Consider the following 20,748-nt stretch of genomic DNA (forward strand, 5'->3'; position numbering starts at 1 on the left):
GGAGGAATTCATGTTCCTCAGCTTGCCTAAGGGTTTTTCCAACAGGAACCCATCTGAGAGCAGCTGGGTATCATTTTGAAGCATGCCCTATTTTCTCTCTAAAATTCCATGACACAACACCAGCTGTGGTTGCAAGAACTAGAACCAAAAGTTCCAGAGACCCTTTGGTTGGGTCTTAACTTGCGTTTTTTGGATAGTTTGAGTGACAAAATGTGGGGAAAGTGGGGATAGAAGAGGATAGTTTCCTTTCTTGCTCCAAACTTTACTTTACTTTTTTTGTTTGTTTGTTTCTTGAGGAAGGGTTTTGCTCTAGCCCAGGCTGACCTGGCATTCACTATGTAGTCTCAGAGTGGCCTTGAACTCATGTCAATCCTCCTACCTCTGCCTCCCAAGTGCTGGGATTAAAGGCATATGCGACCAAGCCTGGCTTGTTCCAGACATTCCTACAAAACCGTTATTCTTTCAGTTATGTTAACAGGCTCTTAATTCTGTTGTTTTACTCTTAAAAACAGCAGCAAAACTCCCTAAGACTGGGGCTGTAAATAAAATCAAGTTACTGTAGACTGCAAAGGCCAAGGAGCACAGATTTTACCTTCATCCTATCACAACTCCCCTGAACGAGTCTCCATGGTTTTGTGCCTCTAACAGGTGACACTAAGACGGCTGTGTGTGACACTACTGAGTGCTTCATGCAGATATCCTTAGTTCCTGTGAAGGCACATCATTCTCATTTTACAAAAGGTGAACTTGAACTCAGTTGTTACGTGGTAGGGATGAGATCTGAACACAAGCAGTCTGCTTTTTAAAAATTTTATTTTTTTATTTTTCAAGGTAGGGTCTCACTCTAGCCCAAGCTGACCTGGAATTTACTATAGTCTCAGGGTGGCCTCCAATTCATGGTGATCCTTCTGTTTTTGCCTCCCAAGTGCTGGGATTAAAGGCATGTGCCACCATGTGTGGCTTCCAAACAAATTCTTCTAAACCTTCCTACCTTATTTTCTTAGTGTTTCTCAATTGAGTCTGGTCAAGTGGGATGTTGAGAGAGAAGTTGCTGTTTTCAGGCCTCAGAGAATGTTATTAACAGAATGAAACAATCACTCATCAGTAAACAAGGGCTTATTGCAGCTGTAAATCTTTTTTTTGGAGGGGATGGGGGGGAAGAGAGCAGATGAAATCACATGTATCAATTCTGTATCTTAGGATCTGCTCATTTCCAGATTACCCACTCAGGAAGCTAGCTTGCTGTTTATAAAGGTGTTTGCCTTGTAAGCATGAAGACCCAAGTTAATTTCCCAGTACCCATGTAAAATGCTAGATGTGGTGGCCATGGGCCTATAATCCCAGTGTTGAGGACACAGCAAACAGATTCTGGGGGCATGCAGGCCAGCCACTCTAGCCTAATTGGTGATCTCCAGGAAAATGAGAGACCCTATCTCAAAGATGATTGGCATTCCTAAAGATGACAGCAGAAGTTGTCCTCTGGCCTCCACAGGCACACACACATGCATAATACAGAAGCCTTCATTTTCTTAAAGGCTAGAAATAAAAATAGACCATGGCTTGGATGTTTATTTTGTGTGGAATAACATCTACATGATTAATTCAAATAAATGCAATTACTGTTCTTTTTCCCTCTTTGTGGGGCTGAAGATTAAACACACAGGGCTTTAGGTGTACTAGGCAAGCATTCTACTACTAAGCTCTATGCCCAGCCCTTCACTTTTTGATGACACTATGTAGGGCTCACCATAGTCCAGGCTGGCCTAGAACACAGGATCACCCTGCCTCAGCCTGCTGGGATTACAGGTAAGTACCACCCGACCCAACTATTATTGCCTTTCTATAGAACCCTAAGAAAGATACTAGGAGTGGTGCTGAATGGCAGGTAGCCACTGGGAGCCAGCAGGAAGAGCAAATAACAGTGGCGCCGGGTTTGGCAGTGAATTTTCGAGAGGCCCAGCGCAGAGCTTTCTGCTTAATGACATAAACACGGGATTATGATGTGGCAAAAATTAAGCTTTAAAATTAGGAAATCTTGGCATATTGAATAACTTGGAGCTTCACAAAGACCTGTCTCCTGTGTACAAGGTTCCAGAGATCTGGTAGGATCCTGCCATCTTTGAGGCTCTGACATCTTAAAAGCTATTATAAGGACCACTCTCCACAGAACAATGTATTTGGATGTTACTCTGTGTAGAAAGCCACACATAGATCCACAAAAATCAAAATATTTATTTTGTTCTTTTACACATGACACCATTGAAACATTCCTACTATATCCATACTGCTCTTCATGAGCTTACAATCTCGAACAGTCAACACGAATTGTAGACCCAGTGATTAAGGCATTATATCAAATGCAGACTTCGCAATTTTAGGTGCATCTTCAGTAGAAGCGGCTGGAGAGGGCAGGATCAAGATCCAGTGATATGAATGTGTACCCCTTGCCCCATTCCCCAGATCCTTATAAGGAACCCCTTGACTGGAACCCAACCCAGTACCCACAGCCTTTAAGGGAGTTCTGGATAACCCACAGGAGTAGTGAAGACAAATTTTAATCTCCTGAGGATTCCACGTTTGTGGGCAATTTGTGTTTTGAATGTTCTTCCATCACAGGCTGTAGTCAGCACCTAGGGGGAGGTACTAGGTGACCCTTTGCCTGGCCTTATAGACATTTGTGTGGTGCACTTCTTTCTTGAAGTCTCCAGCAGGTTTAGAAATACCAATCTCTAATTGGTAATTGTATCCACAGCACAGCATCAAGAGGGCTAGGGAGGCTGAATACAGTCGACTATGTGGGATAAAAGACTGAAAGATGGAAAATATGAGAGAGCAGGGGCTGAGGAAATGGGGACATAGTCTTCTCATACACAGGAACAGGGAAGGAGGAAAAGTGAATAGATCAAACCAAAACAAACTCAAGGGCTAGGTATTTGAAAGAGAATAGATCATTACATCCAAAAGCTTAAGAAAGGTGACATTTAAGCTTTTCTTTCACTACCCTCATCCTCTGGTAACGTAGTCTAGGGATCTCTAAAATTCAGGTTTTTTTTTTTTTTTGGTTTTTTTTTTTAGGAGATTGTCTCTACCCTGAAGACCTGTGCCAGGATGAAGTTTCTCTTAAGTTTCAAATTCAGAGTATTGGTCTTAACTGGCTTCAATTTTTCTTAATTCACTGATACATCAAGTCCTATTCCTGGAAGATAGTCTGTTTTATTTTTAGGGTGCTGGGGATGGAATACAGAGCCTTGTATATGCTAGGCAAGTAATCCACCAGAGCTACATCCCTGGCCTCTGGGCATAAAGGGATTTTATAGCAGCTCAAAGTGAGGTGATTTTCAGAGAGCACCAGATCACTACTCAGCATTGTTTCTTGCTCATTCCTCATAGTTTTACTATTCCTTGGCTTCTGAGACAACAGTAGAATATTTATACTTAATGTTGGGCTCTGTCAGTACCTGTCATTCATTCCACTTATGCTAAGAAGCTGCACTATGAGGGATGAACTGAGAAAGGCAAAGTGCTAAAAGTTCCCTCTCCAGTAGGCTCACAACCCTTTCTTGGTTTAAAGCCAAAGAAGTACACAATCCTTGTTTTCCAATATTTAACTGGCACCCACAGAGAAAGTACAAACTTCAAAACAACAAAGGCCAACAGGATAGCTGTTTTCTCTCCCATGCCCTGAGGCGCAATAGGATCTAGCACCAAGGAGGTCAGGACTTAACAGACTAGCATAGGAAGAATCACTATAAAGAGGTAGTCTGGGAATAAGACTGCAGTGAACATAATAAAAATCCAATGTAGTTCTTTGTGGAGGAAAGAAGTTTTGGCCACTTGTGTTCTACTTAAGCCCCCAAGAGTAATAAAGATGGTCACAGAGGACAAGGACTTACATAGTGGACACAGATGCAGCGGGCTGAGGAAAATCTGGCCATTAGCAGACCACACCCTAAGTCTTTGCAAACAGAAAACTGGGCTTTTGCCCTTCTGGCCCATGACTGGATGATTTGCAATGCAGATCAAAGGTCTCTCAGCCTTCAAATTGCTTCCAAGAAGCCCCAGATCTTGTCAGGATTAGTGACTTCATACATGCTGACAAGTGTACTTTGGCTGCAGTACTGTGTATGGGCACATGTATAGCTGGAGTTGAAGACATGTCTGTGGAATGATTAAGTATTGACCAGCAGCCCTGAGACATACATCAGCCAGCAATTCAAGTTCTTGTTCTCAACACCAGGTGTTTCTCCTGCCCCCACAGGGTTAACTCCTATGTTTAAAGCCGAGATTCTTTAAGTGGTCCTTTGGACCATCAGAAGCAGCAGCACCTGGGAACTTAGAAATGCCAAGTTGGGGTGGGGCGGGGGTTGTTCAAGGATTGACTTCCATGACTAGTGTTGTAACAAGCTACTGAAGTGATTCTAATGTACATTAAAGTTTGAAAATCATTGGTCTGGAGGCAGACACATGAAATAATCATAGGAAAAAAACAATTCAAACTTTTTTGTTTCATTCAACTGGGACAAACCAAGTTACCAAGTCGAAGTAAAACACCAATGGTTTTATTTAAAAATATCTATTTTTATTTTCTCAAATTGATTGTCCCTTTTTGATTTGATTGGCAAACATCCTAATAAAAATGTTAAGTGGGAACACAAGTTGATGAGTGAGCACCCCAGGAATACACACTTTCCAAGCTCCAGGCCTGATTTAGTCTCAAACCACCCTCTGCACTTCATCCAGACTTTGGTGCAACACATCACACCTAGAGAAAGGCATAGCGTATTTCCCACTTGTTGAATTCAGAGACTGGAACATTTGAAGTCTGAATCCTGGGTTTGATTGGGCAAGAATGTCCCTAATGACCATCAATCCTGGCTCGAGTTAATCCCTATACTGACCAGAACCCATGCCCCCAACCAAATTCATATACTGTCAAAAAAAAAAAAAAATACACAAAACACACACAAACAGAAAAACCCAGAAGATTAAAAAGAAGCAGATAAGTCATTCACTAGGAAGCTAAATTAGACAACAGTACTCCAGGATGATGATGATGGAAAAGATATCTCAAAGACAGCTTCTCAAGAGAAATGGGAATCTCAGCTTATTAGGAAAAGATACCACTTTACCTAAAGGACTTTAAAACTAACCCTCTATTTGGCAGGTGTGTGTGGATCTGTGTGTGTATAGCAAGAAGGGGTAACTGGGGCGGAAATCATGTCTTCCAGTCTTGAGCTGCTTCCTACTGCAATCGATAAGGCCACATGTGGAGTCTGATGTTAATGGCAATGCTCTGTGATATCCACTACCACTGCCTTCTTCCAGCTGAAGAGAAAGTATCCTGTCCCGGCCCCCGCTGCTACGGCGATGCAGAGGTACCCATTGTAAGTCATGAAGATGAGCATGAGAAAGTAGCTGATGACCACCTGGATGACATGTAGCACTGTCTGCAGGAGGTGGGGGAAGCTCAGCATCTGCTGCCTGGGAAGTAAACAAACCGGGACACAAAAATCAGACTTGGAGCACCTGCAGACCAGGAGAAAGGGTGAGCCCTGCCTCAACTAGACTGCCTCATGACTACCCTGGCAACTCATGGCTAAGTGTGTTCTGGTGTGTACTGGTCCCTAAAAGGAAACACAATAGACTGTGAGGTTCATAAGCACTGGCCAGAAATGGTCATGTGTCCGTAGGAAGCATCTTTTTTCAGGAGCAGGGTGAGGAGAAATAATCTTGATTTATCTCCATTTGAGCTCCTGAAAGAGAAGACTAACCCCTCTCACACTGATTTGCTTGGACATTTCCAGAACTTCCACCTTGGAAAAGTTGGCAGTCTAAAAAAATGGAGTTACAATTTGAGAGTTGCATGGTATCATAGAAGTAATTGAATCTGGCACCAGGAGACCTGAATACTCATTTCCTGCATTACCTCAGGTCACACAATGTTTTGGGGCCTCAGTAAGTTTACTGATGTGAGCTTACTGAGGAGAATAATATCGTTTGCTTAAAAGCAGGATGTTGGCCATTAGGATTTCCCATGGTCCAATCTAATTTTAAGACCAACATTTCTATGAAAATCTAAACCTCAAAAACATTTGTTAAGATCTGGGAAAAACCAAGTCATCCAAATACTTCCTCAGACAAAACATAGATATTAGCACAGCCTGACACTGTAAACAACAAAAAGCTAGAGCTGGCTAAATAGAACTTTATTTATTAGAGAGAGAATGGGTATACCAGGACCTCTAGCCACTGCAAATGAACTCCAGATGTATATGCTACCATGTGCATCTGGCTTACATGAGTTCTGGGGAATCAAACCTGGGTCCTTAAGTTTCACAGGCAAGTGCCTTAACTGCTAAGCCATCTCTCCAGTTCAGATATAATCTTTTAGAGAAAGGAATCAATTGTATAATGCCATTCTTTTCGAATGAACATCTATGTTCACAGAATCTACGATCTAGGACTCACAACCTCAAACTTCTAAAGACAGTTTTGACCAAGGTCACAAAGAACCACTAACTCAAGAAGAACAAATAAGCTGACTTACTGCTTAACTAGGACAACTCTATATAATTTTCCTTCATCTATGTTCCAACTTCTTACCCAACAGTTTTGTGTGTCTCCATAAGGATAGTTCCATTTGGTCCTGGGACAGGCATGGAATTGTAGCGAATGCTGACTTGGGACTTACGCAGCAGACCCTCTCGGGCTATCTTGAGACCTTCATAGAACATTGCTAGTAAAAACACTGCTACAAACGCTCCAGCCATCTCTAAGGTAGGAAGGAAAAGATAGTGGAATGATCAAAACCGTGAGTCAGTATGCTATTTAGCCAGAAAGACAGCATTGAAAAGGGCTATTTGCTGGGCATAGTTGACAGGCCAGTAATCTCAGCACTCAGGAGGCTGAGGGGAGAGGATTGGGAGTTTCTGGCCAGATCAGGATACTGGCAGGACACTATGTCAAAACAAGCAAGCAAACAGATAAAGAGCTACTCTCAGGCCTCCCTCCCCCCACCCCACCAAGGTAGGGCCTTGCTCTGGGCCAGACTGACCTAGAATTCACTATGTAGTCTCAGGCTGGCCTTGAACTCATAATAACCTTCCTACCTCAGTCTCCCAAGTGCTGGGATAAAAGCTGTGCCCCATCACTCCCAGCTACTCTGTTTTTTTTTTTTTTAACACATTGTACTCTTTATTTACCCACCCAGAACAGCTGAGATACTGTTAATCAAAACAATTGACTCTGCTAAAGAATATACTTTCTCCAAGTCTCTCTCTCTTGCTCACTCTCTCTCTCATTAAAAAAATAAAAAACAGGCCAGGCCTTTAATCCCAGCACTCGGGAGGTAGAGGTAGGATTACCATGAGTTTGAGGCCACCCTGAGATTACATAGCAAATTCCAGGTCAGCTTGAGCTAGAGCAAGACCCTACCTCAGAAAACTCAAAAATAATAAAATAAATAATAAAAAAAAACAATTTTAAAAAAGGGACTGGAGAGATGTCTTAGTGGTTAGGGCACTTGCCTGCAAAGCCTAAGGACGCATGTTTGACTCTCTAGATCCCACGTAAGCCAGATGCACAAGGTGGTGTAAGCACAAGGTTGTGCATACACACTAGGTGGTGCATGTGTCTGGAGTTTGACTGCAGTGGCACACCAATTCTCTCTCTCTCTCTTTCTCTCTCTCTCTCTCTCTCTCTCATTAAAACAAACAAAAAGAATATACTATTGGGGGCTGCAGAGATGAGCCATCTCCTAGTCCTGAAACAACCTGTTTTTCAAAGTGCTGACGAAATAGCTTGAATAGGCATTTTAATACCAAGTCTTTCACAGATGATATGTTGATAAAATAAATGTATTCACACATTACATGAACAAAATGCCCCCTCCTCTTTTCTCAAAACAAACTGGTTTACTCCAGAAATAGGCTTGGGCCCTAAAGCAGCCTACCTTCTAAAGAGCTTGTTAACAGCGATCTGAATTATAATATGGTAGATACAAAAAGATAGGTGATCAGCTGCCCTAAAATGAAGAGCGACTCCAAATGGGGCATGACAAGAACGAGGAAGATGTAACATAGGCTGATACCACAGAAACATCAGTAGCCTAGATATCTCTAGAAAGCATGCTCCTTGTGCTAGCTCTGACATTCTAAGTGCAGGCTTTAGGACAAGCTTTTTCATGACTTGAAGCTTATTTACCTGTAAACAGGAAGACTGTATGACAGCAATAGTTTTCTTTTCAAATATTTATTTATTTATTTTTAAATTATTTATTTATTTATTTGAGAGCAACAGACACAGAGAGAAAGACAGATAGAGGGAGAGAGAGAGAATGGGCGCGCCAGGGCTTCCAGCCTCTGCAAACGAACTCCAGACGCGTGCGCCCCCTTGTGCATCTGGCTAAGGTGGGACCTGGGGAACCGAGCCTCGAACCGGGGTCCTTAGGCTTCACAGGCAAGCGCTTAACCACTAAGCCATCTCTCCAGCCCTCAAATATTTATTTTTATTTATTTATGAGAGAGAGAGAGAATGGGCACACTAGGGCCTTGGGCCACTGCAAACAAACTCCAAATGCATACGACACCTTGTGCATCTGGCGTATATGGCTCCTGGGGAATTGAAATGAGGTCCTTTGGCTTTGCAGGAAAATGCCTTAACTGCTAAGCCATCTCTCCAGCCCTGACAGCAATAGTTTTTTTTTTTTTTTTTGGTTTTTCGAGGTAGGATCTCACTCTAGCCCAGGCTGACCTGGAATTCACTATAGAGTCTCAGGGTAGCCTTGAACTCACGGTGATCCTCCTACTTCTGCCTCCCAAGTGCTGGGATTAAAGGTGTGCGCCACCACGTCCAGCTCAACAGCAATAGTTTTTAACTTAGGGTTATTTTGTGGTATTTGAGTATGTTTGTAGTCACAGGTTCAGTTATTGAACTTATCAGACAAGGAAACAGCTTGGACAAGCTTTGCAAAAGACCTTTGACTGGCATTTCAATTACTTCTCAGTGCTCTGAAACACACACAGGGGCACTAAGGGAGCTTTAGCAGAGGATCGAGTACTCCACACTCAACCTTCCCATTCAGGAACAGGAGCCACGGTGGTGATGTGGTACAACCACACTAAGTAGTTAGGACAGAAAGAAGTGCTGGATTTCCAAATTCTTTGCCATCATCTCTCATGTGACTGTCACCTTCCAACATCACCCTGATGATGACTCACCTCCAGGTGTATTGATCACCAAACCGGAAAACAACAGTTCCACATTATGAAAGCCGAAGTAGAAGGTCATAGGCTGTCAGAAAACCAAAATAAGACAATGAGAGGACTGCAGATCCTAAATGAGAATTTCTAGCAAAGAGGTTTAGAACACTTAAAGTAGCAGATCTAGGTAAGAAGTTAAGAGGAGAAAATTGAAGTGGAAGGCTTTCCCCTCTTGTTAGCATTACTACCTTGGGCATTAAGGGTCCCTTGCTATGTCGCCACTACTAGCCACCATCTCATATCTTTTTCTTTTTTCTGTAGGAAGCACAAAAACCAGAACATAACTTGGGAAATGGTAAATTCCAAAGAAGGGAGTAAGGAAGAAACACTTCTAGAAAATCTTGTTACATGAATACAGGCTGATCACTTGACTTGTTTGGTGGTTTTCTCTGCTATTTCCTCATTTGTAAGCTGGTCTTTAAAGGTAATGGGATTCAGTGCTAAAATTCCATTGCTTCTGTCACCTAAGAGGGTAGAGAAGGGCCTATGCCACCTCTCCTGTGGCACTCACCATCATCATCATGCCGTTGTTTCCTCCGCCATGGGAGTGTGAGGCTGAGGTGGTGGAATGATGGTGAGAAGGTGGCATGGTACTGTTGTCCATATGGTTCATGTCCATATGGTTCATCCCCATATGGTGGGAGTGATCCACTTTTCCAGGAAGAGATGACAGTCAGCAGAAGAGTCTCTTAAGAAAAGAAATTATGTATTAATAAGGGCATAACATATTTTCTTGGTACTTTATTTATATAGAACTTCACCCAATGAATGAATGCTCTCCTAGCACCTTTCCTCTGAATTATTTTTCATAATCTTGGGTTCAAGGTACCATTTTTGGACGCTACAGAAGAATGGATTTGTTCCAGGGCTGTAGGCACCCAATCCTTCCTTGTTCTATGAACTGTTCCTGTAAGAGACAGGTTTAGGGGCTTAATATGCATCTAGATTTATCCCAGCACCCAGGGAGGCAGAGGCAGGTAGACTGCAGTGAGTTTGAGGCCACCCTGAGACTATATAGTGAATTCCAGGTCAGTCTAGACTACAGAGTGAGACCCTACTTTGAAAAACAATAAATAAATAAATAAATAAATTTAAATAAGTGATAAAGAGTAGAAAAGCAGCTTTAGGTTGCAGGAAATAGACAATTTATAATAATGTACCAGTGAGTGCTATTAACAAAATTTAATTGCTCTAAGCAAGGTTTTCTAATTATAAATGTCAGTAGATAAAAAAACAGTGCTTCAGATAATTCACCTAACTGGGTGGCCTGTGTTTAATCAGGATATTCATATTACATTTAGACTTAGAAGACAGACAGCCTTCTGCTAATCTACATTTGAGTAAAGGTCTATTGCTGCCTTGGGCATGAAGTGCTCAGACCTTAGATAAAATTTCAATCCTGTCAGAGCTTTAGAGTTAGGAACATGAAAAACAAGGTCTAAATTAGATATTCTATATTAAATTAAGTCTAGACACTCCATAGTTAATCTTTATTGCAAAAGTAAATCTGAGACCTGAATCAAAGAGCAGTTGAAGTCAGAGCTGGGGCCTAGAAAGCTGGAGCCTTATGTGCAGAGGAGACATTCACGGACTCTCTTTATGTCTCTCTCTCTCTCTCTCTTTTTTTCGAGTTAGGGTTTCACTCTAGCTCAGGCTGACCTGGAATTCACTATGTAATCTCAGGGTGGCCCTGAAATCTCAGCGATCCTCCTCCCTCTGTCTCCCAAGTATTGGCCTTAACTCCAGTATATAGAAAAGTGGCTTTAGAAAATTTTGAACTAGGAGCAGGACACGTGGTAATCCCAGCATTCAGGAGGCTGAAGGAGGAGGATTAAAAAAAAACAAAAAAACAAACAAACCCAGAAAGAAAGAAAAAGAAAACAAAAGCAGAAAAAGAAATTCCAAGTAGGTATTCATGCTTCTGATTATTAATTCAACCAAGCTCTCATTATGGGTCAAACCCAAGCCAAGTACTAGTAATTCAACAGTGAATAAGACAAACATGGTCTCTGATAAGGAGACATGCAATGAGGTAAACAGAATAATTCCATGGTGTGATTAGTGCTATGAGAGAAACAAACAGGGTAATATGACATTACTAAGAGATGGAGAGAGATACTTTGGGTAGGTAATTTACAAAGAGCTCAGTGTCTAATCAGGAACACAAATATTCAGCCATCTATTTCCCCCTCTTCATTTTCTACCCTTTGAATTCTATGACAGAAAGCTTAAATAGTTTATTTCCAGTGAAGACTACAGCAAGCATCAAATTAGGTGGGCCTGAAGTTCTCTGAATTTCAATAACTTTCATGTCAGACACTACACTATTTTATAAATTCTAGAGGGTAACAATCTAGTACTATTAATAGCATTGTCAGAGGGGAAAAATTGGAGGTACAAAGAGATATTTAAGTATTTTTGTTCATAATTTTTTTTTCCCTTAAGGTAGGATCTCATTCTAGCCCAAGCTGACCTGGAACTCTTTCTAAAGCCCAGGCTGGCCTTGAACTCATAGCAATCCTCCTAGCTCAGCCTACGGGATTATAGGTATGAGCCATCACTCCCAGCTGGACACCTACTTTCTGTTGTTTTGAGGTAGGTCTCACCCTAGCCCAGGCTGACCTGGAACTCACTCTGTAGTCCAAGGCTGGCTTCTTTACTTGTGGCAATCCTACCTGTACCTCCTGAGCGCTAGGGTTAAAGGCATGTGCTACTATGCCTGGATCATAAAGGTTTTGTAGTAAACACTAAATAACAGAATGCACAAAAAAGAGAGTACACATGAAGTGACAATTGGTAGGTAGTTAGCAGTTTGCCTTTAAAAGGAAATCATGATCAGGTGGAGGGATTACTAATATTTGAGTGGTCATAAATTATGATTTTGAACCAAACAAATGAAGTGATATTAGAATGAAAATACGTTTGCCAGCCGGAATGACTGATGAAGAGACCCAAACAGAAGTCACAAACTTTGTTTTCTTTTAACTTGAGGCTGAACATTGATGATAACATAGGAAACTATAAAAGATAACTTCATTCCATATTGTCAACAAGAATTCAGGCCATGAAGACAGTGGGAATCTACTGAGTGCCTTCTGCTATAGAGAGATGGAGGGATACATAGAAATGAACCAGACAGAATCTTTTTCCTCAGGAACTTAAAGGATAAAAGCAAGAAGGGGTAATGAACAGTCATAATTTTCCTTGTGGAATAAAAGATGGTGTGTAGGTAAAGTACTGATAAAAAGGTAATGTTGGGCTGGAGAGATGGCTTAGTGACTAAGCGCTTGCCTGTGAAGCCTAAGGACCCCGGTTCGAGGCTCTATTCCCCAGGACCCACGTTAGCCAGATGCACAAGGGGGCGCACGTCTGGAGTTCATTTGCAGTGGCTGGAGGCCCTGGCATGCCCATTCTTTCTCTCTCTCTGCCTCTTTCTCTCTCTGTCACTCTCAAATAAATAAAAATAAACAACAACAAAAAACCTTAAAAAACATCTTTAAAACGGTAATGTTTCAGTCAGTTTTGTGTTGCTGTCAGACAATACCCAAGAGCAGCTTGTGAGAGGAAAGGGTTTATTTTAGCTTACAGACTTGAGGGGAAGCTCCATGATGGCAGGGGGAAATGATGGCATGAGGAAAGGATGGACGTCACCTCCTGGCCAACATCAGGTGGACAACAGCAGCAGAAGAGTGTGCCAAATGCTGGCAAGAGGAAGCTGGCTATAACACCCATAAGCCTGCCCCCAACAGTACACTGCCCCCAGGAGGATCCAATTCCCACGTTGCCACCAGTTAGGGACCTAGTGTTTAGAACACATAAATTTATGGGGGACAACTGAATCAAACCACCAGAGGGAGGGATACAGCACCGCAAACTACATGAGAGTTGTATCCTTGATTTTTTTTGAACTCTGACAGAATTCTTCTCATTAGCAGTGTATGAAGATCCGAAGGTTTCTTTTAGCTTAAGCCCCATATTACCAATTCCAGCAAAATCTGTCCAGTGACATTACATTGTCAAAACTCTCTGACATCTCAGTGACCCAGGATTCCATATGTTTAAATCTCAAGAAAACCTTTCAAACACTGCTGCTATTCTGCAGTGTCATCTGTGCAGAATCATCCAGATGCACTAGGAAAATGGCAGGAGGAGAATCCATTTGCTTTCCTTGCCTGGAGACAATGGACTTCTATAATAGGAATCTTTTTGTTTTTTCGAGGTAGGGTCTTGCTCTAGCCCTGACCTTGAACTCACGGTGTTTCTCCTACTCTGCCTCCCAAGTGCTGGGATTAAAGGTATGCACCACCATGCCTGGCTTTATGCAAGGCTTACCCAGTGGTGTCTCAATTTGAAGGTATAACTCTCGTGAAAGCTAACATACAAACTTAACAGTGCAGCTGAAACTCAAACTAACCTGGCAAATCCTTATGCTCACTAAGCCTATTCCTGGCTGGGATTGTGTCAGTAAGTGGTAAAGTATTTGTTTAGTATGTATGAGCTCTGAGTTTGATCCCCAGCACTGAAGGACAGAAAAATTAAAAAAAGAAAACCCTTATTAGGAATAATCTTATGGGACTATATCAAACCTAACTGATATATATATGAGACATTTAGAAATTTAGATACTAAAGCTTAGTGAGGTCTGGAGATATAGATCAGTGGTAGAACACTTGCCTAACATATGAAAGGCCCTGGGATCGATCAATCCCCAGCATGGTAAAAATAAAAATAAAGGCCATAATAAATAAAAGCAATTATATATTTTTATTTGTCCACATGGCTTTTCATTGATTGTCACATGTATATGGATAATGCACTTAATCAAACACATTTAACCTATCCTCTCATAGCTTTTAAGTTGGTCCAAGCTCAGTTTATTCTAGAACAAAAATGAGTACTACTTAAGAAAGATTAAGTGAAAGTTCCCAGACACACATGACTGTCTGCCCCCTCACTCTGTAGTTTGAAGAGAATGGTTTGATTTTATGGTAAGCAAGAGAGATGTGGTTGTATCTTTGGCTTATTCAAGTTTCTCAAACTCCACAGCCAACTATACTTGCTTTCTAAGACTTGCTTCTGTAATTTAGCTCCACCCTTAGTATTGCTTTCTAAGAACAGAGTTCATGGTCCACAGAGTGGCTGGTATACCTTGATAGAATAAAGTTCCTGACTGTAAAGCAATGGCAATTAGTGGGACTTATGAAAGAGTAATGATGAATAATAGGCAGAACTTAAAGAAAATCTTTGTAAAATGGAATTGGGTTCACTGGATTCTGAGCTTTTAGGACAGTCTATGGGCATACACTAATTCCAGACAAAAACCTCCACTACTCACTTTTCTTATCTTTATCCTATCACTTCATCAGGTTTACTTACTTATAAGGAAGAATTTTAACAGGAACTAAATAACTCAGAACTAAAAATTAAGTCCTCAGGATTCCTCTTTCAATCTGTCAAGATCTACCTGTAGTATTTTATTACAATATCGAGTATATGAGTAGGTAAAAAGATTAGAAATGGTATATTTTTATTATATCTTTGCCTATTTAGGTAAACTAATTAAAAATATATTTTTATTTATTTCAGAGAGAGAAAGAGGGGGCAGGATGGGGGGAGAGAGAGAGAAAGCAAGAGTGTGAGCGCATGCCAGGGCTTTCAGCCATTGCAAATTAACTCCAGATGCATGCAGCACTTTGTGCACCTGGCTTATGTGGATCCTGAAGAATCGAACCTGGGTCCTTTGGCTTTGTAGGCAAATGTCTTAAGCACTGAGCCATATCTCCAGCCTGGTAAACTATTTTTTAAAAACAGGCAGGACCCATACTAGAGAATCACCTTTCTGTTAGATGAAGAGGTGGAATATAACAGCTGGGTTTGTGGGTAGTTGTTAGGAGCTCCTTCTAGCACAGAAAACTTTTTGTATGTAATGTAAAATGTAAAATGGTCTAGTAGGTGACTTATTTATAATAAACCAAGCACAAATTTAAACATTTTTTTTTTTTTTTTTGGTTTTTCGAGGTAGGGTCTCACTCTAGCCCAGGCTGACCTGGAATTCACTATGGAGTCTCAGGGTGGCCTTGAACTCACGGCAATCCTCCTACCTCTGCCTCCCAAGTGCTGGGATTAAAGGCATGCGCCATTAAACATCTTTTAAAAACATTTTTATAATATTTTTGCTTATTTGCAAGGTGAGAGAGAGAAAATGGGTGCGCCAGGGCCTCCAGCCACTGAAAACAAAGTTCATGTATGGGCCACTTTGTGCATTTGGCTTTACATGGGTACTGAGGAATTGAACCTGGGTTGTCAGGCCTTACAGGCAAGTGCCTTAACTGCTAGGCCATTTCTCCAGCCCTCAAGCACAAATTTATATGCAACTAAATTCATATAAAATCATTAAGGAAAGAAATCTCTTTCTCAGGAAAGCTTTATAATAAGCCTCTAGAGAATCATTTATCTTATCTTGGAATTGGCCATATGCCCAACTGTTTCTGCTGTGTGAATACTGTCAGGTTGGAGAAATAGCACCTTTTCTGTTCTCCACTGAATGCTAGACAGCTTTACACTTCTTTCTGCTTCTTTTTTTCCTTATTCAATAAGCATGCCACAGTAGTGTTCTTCCTTGTACTTAATGCTATAATTCTTTTCCACTCTACTCTTCAGCACAATCAGAAAAAGAGGTATCCTTATTCCTGTCTCATTTCCCCTAACAAAAGCAAATCACAGAGATAACCCTGAGGCTGGGCATGGTGGCACAAGCCTGTAATCCCAGTATTTGGGAAGCATATCATGAGTTCCAGGCCAGCCTGGGCTGCATGAGACCCTGCCCGAAAAAAACCCAATCAAGCCAAACTACCTCTGCAAATCACAGAATCTCTAGCAAAATAAACATGAGTTCATGGAAGTTAGAAATTTCACAAAAAGGCTTTTTGTTTGTTTTGGATTTTTGAGGTAGGGTTTCATTTTATCTCAGGCTGACCTGGAATTCACTATGTACTCTCATGGTGGCCTCAAACTCATGATCCTCCTACCTCTGCCTCCCAAGTGCTGGGATTAAAGGTGTGTGCTGCCATACCCAGCAAAAGGCTATATTTTGATGGTCAATCTGTCTTGGCCTTAACCTTATTTGTAATAGGTATAGTCTAAACTTCATATCCTCTTTTATTTTTCTAGTACCACACAATGATGGACAAGAAACAACAAATCCCTGGGGCCTAGTATGATTAAGCCCTTAAAGACTACGCAGAAGTGATCATGCATTTTCCACGTGGGCCCTGTGCCTAGCTCAGACAGATATAATCTGGAGTCTCAGACAATTCTGGAGACTGCCTGTAGTCTTTCCTGACTTCTATCAGGGAGATAAAGAAGGAGGCTTTTATTTTTATAACGATTAGGTTCATGTTCCTTTTTAGATTTGTCAAAATATAAAAACAAAAACCTAGCTTTCCTGCTTTCCGGAGCCGTTACTTATGATTGGTGGTTCAGAGAGGGGAAATTCAAGGTCAAAGATATTACATCACTATAATCAGGGATTCATGCTTATGGACTATGTACACATGATCAAGCAGCCACCTGTACTGTGCTACACCTGTCCTTTGGAACCCTATACAAGGTCAGCACATTCTCTGAGAAATGGCCTAGCCTTCCTTCAAGTAGCTTTCAGAACTTACATGTATGAAGGCTCTAATTCTTTCACAGCCCATCTCTGAGCATACACTGTAGCTAAACCTTCCTATGGGTGAACTTTAAACGCTCTTGATGACTTTGTGAACTTCACATTTCAGTAGTCTTTGTGGAGGACAACAGGGAAGGAGATGTTGGAACAGAGGGGAGACTGAGATAATGCAATAATAAATAGCTGTAGGTGGCTGTCTATACTTGGCATCCATGTTAATATACTAGAGCTGTTTGGGGAGAAAGTTACTAGGTCCCAGTATGTGGGGAAGGGAAATACACTTTGATGAATGTATGTCTGATCTACCTTCTGGGCTCTAGCCTCATACTTGTATTCTAAACTTACTGGCAGAAATGCCATAATTGTGTGAATCTTATAATATCACCCTTTGGCTATTACAGATGCCTTTCCTTGGTTTGGGTCTTTCTTGAGGTGCAATGGTCATGCATGTAATTAAGTTGTATCAGTTACTCCTACAAAATGGTATTAGACTTAAGGAGATCAGAGTTATCCACTAGAAATGTCAGACACTTCTGACAGTAGAAATTCTACCACACATATGCATTAAAAACAGAAACTAAAATGATCAGTGAAGGAGGAGGAGCTCAGGTCAACAGGAAGAAATGCAAAATACTTAAAATTATATGCATTCAAACACATACTGACCTTCACAAATTATGGCAAATAGGAGGAGTCAGTAAAGTATTTGCTACAATTATAGGCTTACTGGGATAGTCTCAACTCAGGAAAATAATTGCCCAAAACTCTCCACTACTTTCTCTTTTATATTTAGAAAAATTCCTCAATAAAACAATGGTTACTGTCTTATCTTCTTTTTGTTGCTGTTGATAATAAAAATAATCCCAAGTATCATTCATAAATTTCCACTTGCTTTTTCTTCACAGCACTAACTGGGCTAAGACAGATTCTGAAAGACTGGGTCAAGAATTAATTCAGTGATGATTTGTGTATTTTCAATAACCATTACCATCATGTTATTTTCTCTCTCTCCACCATAATACCAAAGTGAACATTATTTCAGATAATCTGCACAGGAGTCCCTGAAACACATGTTTCATGGATGGAAATGAGGCTATGCAGAGTCTACATATTGAAGTAAGAGCAGTTTATGTGGTTGAATTACTCACACAGCCGACTCTGGGGCTGCATCAAAAAGTAACCAACTGCCAGACACATAAAGGGGAAACTACTTCAAACAATTACATGTAAGGAGCTTTCCTTTATGAGTAGCCAATAATCTAGGCAAACAAGAAATGCTGCATGGATTGGCGCGTTTTAAAAAGAATAAAGCAGCAGCTATGAATTAGTGGGAGTAGCTCTTTCACTTGGAAGCTCTTGGCTACAAATAAGTATTTTAGCAAAGGGAGTGTTAAGCTCCCTCTTGCTAAAATAGGTATTCTTAGAGCTACCCAAGAATCTTACTGTAATTATATAGAAAGACTGAAAGCAACCCCATAATTGGAGTCTAACCAGAAAAATACCTTGTTTCTAGCTACTGATCCAAGGTTACCTCCTTCTATCATAAATTTCATTTGTCCCTATCATTCCATTTTATTAAGCTGCTCAGACTGAACAAAGAAGATAGTAAACCTGTTAGAGCAAGACAGATGGCACCAAGGACCACCATTTTCGAGAGGAAGCATGCTAAGGCCAAATGAAATTTTGTTGTTGCTGTTTTTTTTTTTTTTTTTTTTGGTTTTTCGAGGTAGGGTCTCACTGTAGCCCAGGCTGACCTGGAATTCACTAGGTAATCTAATCTCAGGGTGGCCTCGAACTCACGGCGATCCTCCTACCTCTGCCTCTGAGTGCTAGGGTTAAAGGCATGTGTCACCACGCCCGGCTTGTTATTACTGTTTTTGAGGTAGGGTCTCACTCTAGTCCAGGTTGACCTGGAACTTACTCAGTAATCCTAGGTTGGCCTCAAACTCACAGTGATCCTCCTACCTCTGCCTTTCAAGTGCTGGGAATAAAGGCATGTACCACTATGCCTGCTTGCCTGCTTTCTTTTTCTTTCTTTTTTTTTTTTCAAGGTAGGGTCTCGCTCTAGCCCAGGCTGACCTAGAATTCACTATGCTATCTCAGGCTGGCCTCGAACTCATAGCAGTCCTGCTACCTCAGCCTCCCAAATGCTGGGATTGAAGGTATGTGCCACCATACCCAGCACCAAACATAATTTTTAAAATGTCATGGTCCAGTCCCCAGACCGGTTCTGCCTTTGGACAAACACGAATGTACTGTTACAACTACCACATAAACAACAAAGTAGGAAAAAAAGGTAAAGTATGAAAAACACTGGTGGTAATTACTTTATTGGGTGTTACTTTATGCTTTAGAACTTTTCCTTAATTGTAAAAACAATAAATTATATGATGAATAAACTCCCACCCAGAACAAAAACCCAATCAGAGATTTTTCAGCTCAGTATCCATTAGAACAGAATCTTCACTATAAGATTATAAGCTCTGTGAGGACATGGTCTTATTTACCTTTACACTTTCTAACACCCTGAACATAGTAGGAAATTATAATAAATATCTGCAGAAACAAATTATTGTTTATGCATTTCTCCTTTGGCGGCTTGAATATTAAACAAAAAATTAGCATGTTAATAACATTCTAGGCAAACCTCAATTTCCTCTTTACCACCTGAGTGAATGTGAAATGCTATATCGTATGCCTCAAAGCTACTCCATAGCTCTATCTAAAGATGCAGCAAAATGTAGTTGAGTAGAAGAAACAGAAGTTGGGGCTTGTTTTTAAATTACCAGGCCTTACTTCAGACTTTAGTGAGATTGAGGGAAGGGGCCTTACAGGCAGGACTTTAGAATGAGCTCTACCACTGAATTACATCACTAGCCTGCAAGTTGAATACACATTCATTTAGTTCTAGCTATTAATTTCACAAAAACCCAGAGTCTGAAACCACAAAACATTTTGGGGAATATGAATATTGATATTTTCTGGCATAATTTTAAAAACTATTTATTTATTTATTTACAAGCAGAGAGAGACAGAGAGAAGACAGAGAATGGGCATGCCAGGGCTTCTAGCTGCTGCAAACCAACTCTAGATACACGCTCCACATTGTACACCCGGCTTTATGTGGGTACTGGGGAATCAAACCCAGGCCTATAGGCTTTGTGGGCAAGTGCCTTAACTGCTGAGCATTCTCCCTAGACCCCTTTTACAGATTTTTTCTTTTTCTTTAATATTTTTATCAACAATTTCCATAATTATAAACAATAAACCCCAGATAATTTTAAAAAAATATTTGTTTTTTATTGACAAATGTGATGAAACTAAACAAACTCATAGCTATTTAATTCTTTATTTTTAAAAATTTTTTTGTGTTTAATTTTTTATTGATTTGAGAGCGATAGACATAGAGAAAGAGGCAGATAGAGATAGAGAGAGAGAAGGGGCACACTCCAGCCACTGCAAATGAAATCCAGATGTGTGTGTCCCCTTGTGCATCTGGCTAACGTGGGTCCTGAGGAATCAAATCTGGGTCCTTTGGCTTTGCAGACAAACGCCTTAACTGCTAAGTCATCCCTCCAGCCCCAAACCCAGATTCTTTATAGGAGCTGAGTCTCAAAAGTTCTACACCTTGACCAGTGATCCATGAAAGGATAGTAAAGGAAACAACTTGAAAGTACTTTTACTCTTTACATTTTCCAAGTATAGAATTGTACTAAAGCCAGGCGTGGTGGCACATGTCTTTAATCCCAGCACTCAGGAGGCAGAGGTAGGAGGATTGCCATGAGTTCAAGGCTACCCTGAGACTCCATAGTGAAT

The 20,748-nt window shown here is 40.9% G+C and overlaps 1 protein-coding gene across 2 annotated transcripts in view; it reads right to left on the reverse strand.

Moving 5' to 3' along the window:
• Nucleotides 1-2,212: 2,212 nt before the first annotated feature.
• Nucleotides 2,213-20,748, reverse strand: part of Slc31a1 (solute carrier family 31 member 1) — a 36,887-nt gene continuing 18,351 nt past the window's right edge. The window contains exons 2-5 of one of the 2 annotated variants that reach the window (XM_012949731.2): nt 9,772-9,948; nt 9,219-9,291; nt 6,604-6,772; nt 2,213-5,481 (exon numbers count right to left, since the gene is read on the reverse strand). In XM_012949731.2, the coding sequence (XP_012805185.1) occupies nt 5,280-5,481; nt 6,604-6,772; nt 9,219-9,291; nt 9,772-9,894 (567 nt within the window). In that variant the 5' untranslated portion in view covers nt 9,895-9,948 and the 3' untranslated portion in view covers nt 2,213-5,279. The remainder of the gene's footprint in view (nt 5,482-6,603; nt 6,773-9,218; nt 9,292-9,771; nt 9,949-20,748) is intronic. The other variant, XM_045136382.1, reaches the window with a different exon arrangement.

The sequence above is a fragment of the Jaculus jaculus genome, chromosome 1 (genome assembly GCF_020740685.1).
Source record: "Jaculus jaculus isolate mJacJac1 chromosome 1, mJacJac1.mat.Y.cur, whole genome shotgun sequence".
NCBI lineage: Eukaryota > Metazoa > Chordata > Mammalia > Rodentia > Dipodidae > Jaculus > Jaculus jaculus.